At 34.8% G+C, this 12,520-nt stretch overlaps 1 protein-coding gene across 1 annotated transcript; it reads right to left on the reverse strand.

Moving 5' to 3' along the window:
- Positions 1 to 2,342: 2,342 nt before the first annotated feature.
- LOC141284828 (arsenite methyltransferase) lies at positions 2,343 to 8,241 on the reverse strand. Its single transcript, XM_073817847.1, has 10 exons — positions 8,004 to 8,241; positions 6,903 to 7,033; positions 6,669 to 6,819; positions 6,375 to 6,511; positions 6,208 to 6,277; positions 6,000 to 6,081; positions 4,388 to 4,519; positions 4,047 to 4,189; positions 3,841 to 3,963; positions 2,343 to 3,700 (listed from the first exon to the last, which is right to left on the reverse strand). Exons 1-10 carry the CDS (start codon positions 8,094 to 8,096, stop codon positions 3,623 to 3,625), a joined length of 1,140 nt encoding a protein of 379 aa, XP_073673948.1. The 5' UTR covers positions 8,097 to 8,241; the 3' UTR covers positions 2,343 to 3,622.
- Positions 8,242 to 12,520: the final 4,279 nt, after the last annotated feature.

Here is a 12,520-nt window from a genome sequence, read left to right on the forward strand (position 1 = left end):
TTTTTATTGTGGATGGACGCACTTTATTGGACTTATTTTGGACTGATGAAGAGAAACACCTGCCTATGTCATTCTAAAGCTTGGAAATTCTAGGATAATTTTTAATATAAATCCGATTGGAAGTCATATACACCTAGGATGCCTGGAGGGTGAGTAAATCATGGGCTAATTTTCATTTTTGGGTAAACTAACCCTTTAAATACTCACCCTCATGTCATTCCAAACTCTTAAGATCTTCGTTCATCTTCGGAACACAAATTAAGATATTTTTTATGATATTCAAGAGCTTTCTGACTCTTCATAGACTGCAATTATCCTTCCATGTTCAAGATCCAGATCCAATTTTATGAAGCTACGAGAATACTTTTTGTGCACAAAAAAATAAATAAAAAAAAAACAATTTTAATCAACAATTCTGGATATCTTTCAAGACCTTGAACGTAGAAGGACCCTTGCTGTCTGTGTTCTGAAGATGAACGAAGGTCTTACAGGTTTGGAACAACATGAGGGTGAGTAAATAATGACAGAAATTTCATTTTCATTTTAATGTAACACCTATTTTTGAAAACATAACTGGCACAGTTCCTATTTAGCAATCCTCTAGTACAATACGCCGCCTTACGTCATTGATACATGATACATGTACAAGCTGAAAAGATGAGCATCATACTGGAATCAGTGTGTGGTCTTATACACCAAAGCTTACTCTTCCATTCACAGTGTCTCTTGACAGTAGAGGCTTTTTAGCTCTGGATATCATCAAGCATTAAGTGGCTGAGAGTAATGGGATACATTCTGGGCACGCGGTAGAAGACCAGCACTTTAGGAGAGGTGAAACCAGGACAATGAGAGCCGTTCCTCAGCGCTTTGTTTACATTTACACCACACCTGCTTCCTCACAGCACTCCCTCTTAGAGCCCGGAGGAGAAGTCCAGGAGTGCAATTTTTGATAGGATAGGCCAATATAAGCATTTTCCAGAGATAAACGCCTGAGAATCTAAACGAAATAAACCCTTGCGCACTCAATTTGTCACGTGCAATGTTTAATACAACGCAGCCTGGTTTATAACGCACGGTTCAGACTTATCCAAAGGAAGAATTTGCATCATTATGAACATTTTTCTTTCTTCTGTAGGCTTTTATTATCAAATTAAGTCTCCAAGTAAATTACTATAAATGAGATTCAGAAAATGCTCATTGATTGCTTGGGATGAATTGTTGTGCAGGTAATTTGCCTGTTCATATTATTGAATTATGACTGCTTTATGCCGTTATCATTGTCTAATCATATTGGTTCTGCACTGCAAGCTGCAAAACCATAAAAATGCAATAACAGCGAGCAGAGCTAATGTGGGAACACTTTGAGGATTTTGGTGCCACCTACAGTCCAATCACACACCTAAAGCAGGACTTTTCCTGAAAGGCTATCAAACCAATAAAATAAGATGACAAAGAACAAGAATAATGAGATTACACATACTTAAATCTCATTTTACTCATGTTTTTAAAGCACTGTCATTAGCTTAAATGTAGAGTGTAATACAAGGTAGGGACAACAAAGTATGATGAAATTCCTATTACTGGCAAAGCCTTTCTCAAGAGACTTAAGGGAAACTGACTGATCTGTCTACATCCTGCTATTAAAAATATCACATGATTTTTAGGAATAAAGGAAATCAAAAAGTGAAGTTAATTCTATCCCTTCTGATAATATGCGTCAACGTCATGTTGCTTAGAAATCAACTTAAACTATGGGCCTTTTGATACTAAAGAAACTTGCTTAAAACACACTTTATACACTCTTTTAATCTACTAACACTGTCCAAGTAAATATCCATCCACCACAAGAATTTTGAACAAATTTTGTCATTTGTGACCCTGGACCATGAAACCAGTCAACCAGTTTAAATTGAGATTTATATCATGAATAAATAAGACTATATTTGAATATTTGAGATACAACTATTTGAAAATCTGGAATCCGAAGGTGCAAAAAAATAAAACTATTGAGAATGCATATTCTTAATGCATATTACTAATCAAAAATTACGTTTTGATATATTTACAGTAGGAAATTTACAAAATATCTTCATGGAACATGATGTCTACATAATATCCCAATGAGTTTTGGCATAAAAATACTTTTGACCCATACAATGTATTGTTGGCTATTGCTAGAAATATACCCTTGCTACTTATGACTGGTTTTGTGGTCCAGAGTCACATTTATCTGAAATTAATTTCCACATCCAGATTTCAAATGATGTCTTTTGAATAAAAGTATGGTGAAAACTACATTTCAGAAATGTATAAATAAAACAACCATCTTTGTATGCTAAGGCTAATTTCAAAGGTAGTATTTTATTCACACTGAATATGCAGAATTAAAGATTTTCAAACTTTCTTTGACAAAATTACAGCTTGAAATGATGCACAATATTCTCTTACAAAGATTTTTTTTTTTTTACATATCATGACTCATACAGTATGTCATCAAGAATGTTCTTCATTGACGCATGTGTTTGCCTGGTAAACAAGTACCAAGAAAATGACACCAGAGCAGTGATTATTTTTATATATCCAACAGTAAGGCTGTAAAAAGAATAAAAGTACAACTACATTTATGTAGCATTATGTGTGGAATTAACAAAATAAGCTTTGTACTCAATGAACCGAAACAAGAAGTCATCTAGAAAACTGCAAAAATCATTTATGCTGCTGAGAGACTAATTTAACAGAGTAATGAGAGATTGTGTATTGATATCAATATCAGCACTGCCTTATTTCATACAGAATGGAAAACAAGTGCCAATACTTTGAGTTGGTTTACTGTCTTATAGGGACAAAGAAATAGAGGCCAGTCAAATTTGCTTTGGAAACATTTAACTACAGCACAAAAAGAAGAAGAAAAAGAAGAAAAGAGAACTATGTTGGACTATGTTGTTTTAACAATTAAAATCAAAATACAAATGCATTGACAAAAATCTTGGTTAATTTTTTCTTAATTTAAAAGTGGTGCAATTAATATTTTAATAATTACTACTCTTGTTTATTGTGTAGGCTTCTGCCATTTGTGACCCTGGACCACAAAACCAGTTGTAAGTAGCAATAGCCAACAATAAAAAATATATTTATATATAAGGATTTATATATAAGTAATGTTCATGTTCAATGAAGATATTTAGTAAATTTCTAACCAAAATATATCAAAACTTAATTTTTGATTAGTAATATGCATTGCTAAGAACTTCATTTTGACAACATTAAAAATTCTCAATATTTTCCTTTTTTCTTTTTTCTTTTTGCACCCTCAGATTACAGATTATTTTGAATAGTTTTATCTCAGCCAAATATTGTCCTATCCTAACAATACATCACCACACATCAATGGAAAGCTTATTTATTCAGCTTTCAGATGATTTATAAATCTTAATTAAAAAAAAAAAAATTTGTTTTGTGGTCCTGGGTCACATTTTTTAAGGTCATTTTAAAATTAACAGGACAAATAGCTTCCTCAAGTCTAAAGGAAACTTTGGAAATGCTTGCTTGAGCAGACACCATATACTCTCACTTCCCAAGTGATCTAGATGTCACATGATCAACCAGACTCTCCACATTTACCTTAGTGTCCTGTCTTCGAGCACTGTTTGACTGAGGAGCCCAGTTTATCCGCGAGAAGGAATGGGCTAAGGTGGCAATACTGGAAAAACAAAAACTATGATTAAGACTAATTCCTTTTTGAGTGCTGCTTCTGTCTGTAACTTCTAGGGAAAAATCATAATTTGTAAAGTAAACCTTATATACCAACAGAAAGATATGCATACAATACATCATATTTACCTGTGGAGTACTGCTTAGGTTTGGATCTGGAGTGTCTAACATTGTAATATCGAAGTCTGTAGAGAAACGGGTGTTTTGAAGAATGGCGGCCATCTCTGCATCTACCTCCACTGGGACATTTGTCTGGAATAGAATTAAAAGGACTTAGCACCTAATAAGTAATATGAACATATGTGTAAAAATGTATAAATAAATAATACGTTTACCTTGAAGGAATGAGAGGCATCAAATTCGAAACATTCAGCACAGTCAGGCACGGTGCCTTTATATGTGACCAACGCTCTGGTCTTGATGGAGTTTTGAGGGAGTTTAAAGATCCGGTAAGTTCCAGAAGCATATTTAACATCACCTAGAGTGACATATTGTAGGTCAAAGCACCACTAGTTAAACTTTAATGCATCTGCTTGCCTCCAAGTCATAGAAAAGCTCAAAAGCATATGCGAACAAATGTGGTTCAGCTATAATGCTGTTACCATACACAAATCAGAGAGTAACAACATACATACACACACACACACACACACACATGAATATATAGGTAGGTTACCAGTCTTTCTTTGAAGTTCTGGATTGTGAACCACAATGTGACTGCCTGCAACCAGGTGGGGAGTGCTGAAGCCTATGTCCTTCATCAGAGTGATGAGATCCTGCCAGTAGAGGGCGCCAGCCATTCCCTCACCTGATAGGAACAAGAGCTTTCTTTAATCCACCAAATCAAATTCAGTTTTGCATTGATGAGACACATTTTAGGTTATTGAGGTGTGCATTTTTGTTTGGAAACCACTGCTTTTTTGTGTGAACCAGGGTTATTATAATGAACTAAAAACTTTAACCACCTGAAATAAATGTTAACAAAAAAAAAAAAAAAAAAAAGTAGAGTTGCCAAAAAGTTGCCAAAGAAAAGTTCCTCGTTTTCATTTAGTTGAACTTGATGTAAAAAAAAAATGTAAAAACTATATAGACATATGTAATATAAAAACTAACAAAATTACTAACATAAAATAATAAAAACTAAAATTAAAATGGAAAATATACAATAAAACTGATTATTAATCATTTTATTAATATTATTTTTAAAAAGAATTACTACATATAAAATTATTGATAATTTATAAAATCATCTCAATTATACTAAAATAGGACTGGTGTGAACCCAGTGAGAACAAATTTTGACATAAATTTGTCCTTTCCATTAAGTGAATAAATTAATGTACACTACCAGTCAAAAGTTTTTGAACAGTAAGATTTTTAATGTTTTTTCATTTTCATCAGAAGAGACGTCTCTTCTGCTCACCAAGCCTGCATTTATTACAAAGTACAGCAAAAACAGTAAAAATGTTGAAATATTTTTACTATTTAAAATAAATGTTTTTATTTTAATATATTTTAATGTAATTTATTCCTGTTTTTTTTTTTCAAAGCTGAAATTTTAGTATTACAACTCCAGTCACATGATCCTTCAGAAATCATTCTAATATTCTGATTTGCTATGTCTGATATTTTATTTTATTATTATTATGTTGAAAACAGCTGAGTAGACTTTTTTTCAGGTTTCTTTGATTAATAGAATTTCAGAAGAACAGAATTAATCTGAAATAGAAGTCTCAATGATCAATGTAAAGCATCCTTGCTAAATAAAAGTATTAGTTTCTATCATTTCTATAATTTGGAAGGAAAAAGTGTCTAATGTTATAAAAGCCTTTTATTTTAGATAAATGCTGATCTTTGGATCTTTCTATTCATCAAATAATCCTAAAAAAAATTACTCAACTGTTTTAAATATTGATAATAAAAATAATAATAATAATAAATAAATGTTTCTTGAACAGCAAATCAGCATATTAGAATGATTTCTGAAGAATCATGTGACACCGAAGACTGGAGTTATGATGCTGAAAATTTAGCTTTGAAATCAAAGGAACAGATTACATTATAAAATATATTAAAACAGAAAGCAGTTGTTTTAAATAGTACAAATATTTTACAATATTACTGCTTTTGCTGTATTTTAGATCAAATAAATGCAGGCTTGGTGAGCAGAGGAAAAAAAAATCTTTAAAAAATCTTACTGTTCAAATACTTTTGACTGTTAGTGTAGCATGGTCTAAATTTCTAAAATGTTTTAAATGAAAAATGTCAGAAAAGAAAATCAAGTTTACCCCACAGAACTGGATCTTCCTTGAAAGAGTCTGGAACTACTTTGCTTGCATACATGTCGCTATAGTACAACTCCCCACCTTCCTACGAGATCATTTACATATGAATACATATTTACATATGAAACAGCAACAAGTGCAAAAGGTTTTTCTTGCATAAATACAATAACGAGGGGAAACTATCAGCAGGTATGTGATGGTAATATCTCACCTTCAGAACTTTGTAAGCTTCACTTATCACATTCCTCTTATCGGGACACAAACATATCACACAGTTTGACCTAGAATAAAAAAATAGGTATTTTTACTACTTTTGCTCAGGCAGATTAATGTTACATTTTATGAAAATCATCACAGATGACCTAAGGATGTGCATACACAACTACATCCAAAGAGTTGATCTGTATTCCTGCATCACTGAGCTTCTCCATGTATCCTTTTACAAACACAGTGTTTGGTTTCGAGTATCCAAACTTCTCCTGATGGTACTGGACATATTTTTGCGAAGCAACTATCTAATTTAGAAACAAACACAAAGGTTAAAAATTGCATTTCCTTTCATATATATTTCCACTTTTCAATTATTTCACTCACACAGTGTTAAATACTTATTTACTTGGTTATTAAAGACTTAACGTTCACAAAATAGGTTAAAATCAATCAATGAAGTACCATCTCATCCGTCATATCCAGTCCAATGACTTGACCTCTCTCCCCGACCAGTTTGCTGAGAACGTAGCAATCTCTTCCCGATCCACTGCCCAGATCAAGAACCGCACATCCTTCCAGCTTCTCTGGAATCACCAGCCCACAGCCGAAATACCTGCAGATTTTTTTATTATATCAATCATTCATTGCTGACTCAAATCAGACAAATCTGAAGTTGTAGACTCAGAAAAGCTGTACCTCTTGCAAACATCTGGGTGGACTTGTTTCAGGGCTTCACATGCGCTCTTGGGCAGAGGTTTGGAGGGCATGACACACGCCGCATTGGTCTGCAAGTCATCTGATGTCTCCAGCCGAGAGCCATAGTAGTTCTGTAAGTAACAGAGAGTGAACTTTGCAAAGTAATGTTGTGGCCTAAAAGAAATGCTAAAGCCCATTTGTGACCCAGGACTACAAAACCAGTCATATGTGTCAATATTTCGAAAACTGAGATTTATACATCACCTGAAAGCTGAATAAATTTTGAGCATTGTGAAAATCGCCTTTAAAGTTGTCCAAATGAAGTTCTTAGCAAGCATATTACGGATCAAAATGTAAGTTTTTATATATTTTCGGTAAGTAATTTACAAAATATCTTCACGGAACATGATCTTTACTTAATATCCTAATGATTTCTGGCATACAATAAAAAAAAAATCGATAATTTTGACTGATACAATGTATTTTTGGCTAATGCTACAAATATACCTGTGCTAAGACTGGTTTTGTGGTCCAGGCAGGGTCACATTTATACAGAAAGCTATGTGTCCAAAGTAGTACAATCCAATTTGGTATCTGATACTTTTAAATACATGCAAATGTGTATTAATAATATATGAAATGCTAAGTAACATTCATAAATATGCAAATATATGTTTTATTCCTCTAATCTAATATTGCTCAGTTAGTCATCAACAATGAAACAGCAATAACCTAAATAAAAAGTCAGGGTCAAATTATATCAATTGGTCCCACAGAGGTTAACCTGATTTAATTTTCATAAATAAATAATCAACTATCACATGCATCTAATCGGGGAAGCATGATTGAGACATCTTCAAGGATAAAGTGGTATCAAACATTTCTGGTCATGTGACTGCAATGTAAAAACGTTCACATTAAATCAAAACAATCTTAACTTTCTCTGCATAAACTATATCAAGAACTCTTATTAGACACCTCAAACGCAAAAGTACATTTTGGTGGAGTAAATTTAATACGTCGTCGTCGTCGTCGTTGTCGCCGTTGGTCGCGTCGCTATCAGTGAACGTAAACATGTGAAAGTGCGTTTTCACCGCTTACCTTCACGTTTTCATGAACAGCAGAAGACATGCTAAGAGTTTGTGCTTTACGCCGAACAGCCAGAGTACGTAGAAAAGTAGTAGCGTAGTTCATAAATGCAAACCAAACAGAGTATAGTTTTGCGAACGCCTTCGAGTTGCGCGGTTAAGGAAATAGATAACCTAATATCTAACGTATTATTGTGTATTACACGGAGTACTTTGGACTAAACTTTTATTTGTGGCAAGCTTCGGGGTAAAGTCCTTGCTTCAAACTGTTCCTGCAGAAATAAACGATTAAAGTACATCTCTGCTAACCACTTGAGGGCGCAACGTGTCCATATTTTCATAGCACACCTTTCTACAATGATCACAGGTCTTATACCTCTTCCAGAATAGTTGTGTTTAATGACCAATTGGGGAGAAGTCCGTGCAACATTCTGTCTATTCGATGATTTCTTAAATTATCAACCAGATTAACTGTAGAATAATTTACCTTAGAGTAAATCTAGGAATTTTAAACCTAAGATAAATCATTGATTTGTCAAATATGATGTCCAAGAGAAACATCTGTATTTCTTAAGTGTGTATTTAGAGTAAAGTATGGATGCACGGTTAAGAGACAGTAGTGTGAAGAAGAGGCCTGACATGCTGTGATGAATACAGACATTGTTGCTCTCCCGTGTGTGTGCATGGAACTGGAAAACTCTTCCCACAGTGTCCTGCTTGACATTAAGCAGAATCAGTCAGCTGTGACCTTACTCTGCCCTCAGAGTCCTGACTCTTTTACCAAACAACAGCCTGTACTTTGATTAAAGGGTGGTCCAAGTATGCCTGGTTTCACCCTGTCGTAAGCAAATATCTGTGGGACGAGTCTGAAAGGCCTTTGTTGTCAAAGACGAGACATTTTCTGTCAGTGAGATGAGTCGCCACATCATTTCAGTGTTTGCTAGTTTGTGGTTTCATTGTATTTTGATCTTTTGAAAAGTAGTATTTGATATTACATCATAGTTTTTGATATTTTGAAAAGCAATGAAATAAATAATACACTGTACAACTGATGCATACAGAATATCTACTGTACACTTCTAAAAAAAATATTTGACTAAATTAACAAAACAAATGTTATGTTCATGAATGATTAATAAATAATACAACTAAATATTTTTAAAAAAAATCACTTTTAAATACATTTTCGCTTATTTCTATGTTCTCAAACAGTTATGCTAATGTAAAGCACTATGAATTACCATTGTGTAAGAAATGTTCTAAATAAATGAACTTGCCTACCAAATGCAGATTATTTCAGGCCTAAAGGAATTGTACGCTATTAACATTCATTCACATGCATGGTATCCGTTTCGATTACTAAGTTAACCTGACTGTTTAATCAAAGCTCTGTTTTTTAATCTGTGACCCTTTGTACTGTATTCTAAGTCCATGACCACTGTACCGCAGACTGAGACATCAAAGCCAGTGTTCTCTGTGCGGCATTTCCACCCCCCTCTGTGTCCTCTGACAAACGAATAGTTGTCAAGCTCCAAAACTTGACCTCGGTCTTAGTCCCAGACTTATTTGTTTAATTTCTGTTCCTTTTTCTGTAGTCAAGGCAAGCAAGAGGTTATTGTCAGTTCAAGCCTGACAAACATCTACGCTGGGAAGGGTTCACTGCCAGACTAAAGGTTATGAGAAGTTGAAGGAAAGGGTAATCTTTGGAAGATCAAATAAAGTGGAAGTCAGAGGAGGGGAATGTGTACAGTGTCACACAGTCAGCCTTCTCCTCAGCAAACAAAACCCCACTGTTCCCCTTTCTGTCCTACGCACATGCACACGTACGATCTCCGAGGTTTATTTTAACCTCTGCTGCCCTTTTGAACCCCTCAGACCATCTAGTTAAAGCCAGCTATTGCAACACATTCAAGGTTAGTTATTTCCCTTTCACCACAAGAACAATGTATACCAGGATAGCATCAGATCCTGCTGTGTTGACTCACTGTGGACATTTAGATGGATTATACAATGTGGTGTGCGGAAAATGAACAAAAAGACCTTTAGATCAGACAGATAAATCAAGATAGATAGATAGATAGATATATTCATTCCTGTACTCTTTGTCCTCGTAGCAATTTGGCATATTTATAGTGAAATATATTTATATCAGGGGCGTTTCCTCTGAGGAGGCAAGGGAGGTGTCTCCTCAAAATATTGGATGAGAAAATAATTTGTAATACAAAAATAAAACAATGCCAATATTACAAAATATGACAATAAAGGGAAAGTTCACTTCCAGATGTGTATTGGAATTTTTTTTCACCCCCTTGTCATCCAAGATTCACGTCTTTCTTTCTTCAGTCGTAAAAAAATGTTTCTTGAAGAAAACATTTCAGGAATGTTCTCCATATAGTGGACTTCTATGGTGCCCGCGAGTTTAAACTTCCAAAAAAACAGTTTAAAAGGGCTCTAAACGATCCCAGCCGAGGAAGAAGGTTCTTATCTAGCTAAACGATTGGTTATTTCTAAAGAAATTACAATTTATATATTTTTTAACCTTAAATGCGTACTCTGTGCACTCCGTTTCAACTCCCATATTTTCTCCTCCAACTTCAAAATTGTCCGACATCGCTGCGAAGTACTGACTCAGTGAACGTGCAAAGAAGGTCAAACGCCCTTTACAAAGAAAGCGAAGTGAAAGTTTGAAGTTGGAGGAGAAAATGAGATAGGAGTTTTTCGACCTACCAGAACTGTATTGAACCAGAGTACACCGAGCTAGACAAGATGACTATTTTAGGTTAAAAAAGTATATCAGTTGTAATATTTTAAAGAAAACAACTGATCGTTCCGCTAGATAAGACCCTTCTTCCTCGGCTTGGATCATTTTTAGAGCCTTTGAAACTGCAGTTTGGATGTTAAAACTCGCGGGCACCATAGAAGTCCACTATATGGAGAACATTCCTTAAATGTTTTTCCTCAAGAAACATAATTTCTTTACAACTGAAGAAAGAAAGACATGAACATCTTGAATGACAAGGGGGTGAGTAAATTATCTGGAAGTTTTTGTTCTGGAAGTGAACTTCTTTAAAAGTGTATAAATCACTCGTTTTTCCAAAGAAACACTGTTCAACAGCCACAACAGCAGGTAAAGATACAGCGTGAGTCCGTGTCTTTCTCACCTCCCCTGAACCCATTGAGTTTTGACAGACCAGTGATAGGAGGCAATGCCTCTATCGCGATATGATTGGATATGACTGGTTATGCTCGGCTGTGATTGGTTCATGCGATAAATCCCGCCTCTTGTGTTGGTGAGCCTTCCACGTTCGCGAATCGGTCTGAAGGAACACTATAATGGCGTTAATGGAAAGACTAATTTTGAAAAGTAAGTAAACAACTCACACACTTTGATATAACCACTTTGTTACGTCAAAGACTTGAAATGGCCTGAAAACATGATCTGTGGGAGTTTTAGTGAGTAATCAGCTTGGTGAAATTTAAAGTAGGCTAAATCTCTGTGTCTGTGACCAATATTTACAGAGCTTTGATGACTGGTGATCCGAGAAATTCAAAAATAGTTCAAAGTTAACTATTAAAAAGAAAAGATGAACATACGTTCACAAATAAAATATGTCGTTTAAATTGTTGCTGCTTTGAGTTATTTTGGAATAAATGTTAAATGCTTAAAAAACTAACTTGATGAGAGTCATACTTTTTTCTGATAGTGTAAGTAATGTTTATTTAACCAAGAAAATGTGACTGGAACAAAAATAACTCTCCTCATAGTAATTTGGCATATCTAATGTGATATATATGTATATATATATTCATGTCATTTTCATAGGCATAACTGGGTCACATGAAATATCTTTTATGACTATTCTGTTTGATCAAACATGCAATATGCATGATCTCCGTCTCTTACACACACACTTTTCCTTGTTATGAATTCCAAAATAAGCCACATAATAAAAGACAATCACCAGACATGAGATATAATTCATTGCTAAATTCGTAGTAAAGCTGTGGGCGCCTCTAGATGCGTCCATGCATACTGTGAAGTCATGTGCTTAAGGTTACAGGGCCTGTTTAAGTGGAACTTACAGTGATAGGACCGCATGCATGGGCTGTAAGGGAGCCAAGAAGTCATATTTCATGTGAGGAGTTCAGAGATCCATAAATCACAGGTATGATTTAGAATTTCCCGCTTAAGCACAAGAGGCATTAGCTATCATCAGCCAAGCAGAGCATACTTTTTATGTATTGTTCCACATCAGCGGATTCATGCCAACTGTGCAACTTTCTTTGATCCATCAAAAATGCACGCAAGCTCTTGTCCAATTACGAGGGAGAGGATCTGTAAAAGAAACTCAGCAGGAATGTGAAGAGTGTCCTCCACTTAATCAGTGGCGCCGCCGCTGCTTTACCGACCCTCCCGACAGCACTTTCCAGTTGTTCAGAGGTTTATCATCCCTTCCTTTACAAGCAAAACGACGCTGTTTATTATGCTTTTTAACATTCAAAGCACTGCAGAGGATGATTTGATCTGTT

This window comes from Garra rufa, chromosome 14 (assembly GCF_049309525.1).
Source record: "Garra rufa chromosome 14, GarRuf1.0, whole genome shotgun sequence".
In the NCBI taxonomy this organism is placed as follows: Eukaryota; Metazoa; Chordata; class Actinopteri; order Cypriniformes; family Cyprinidae; genus Garra; species Garra rufa.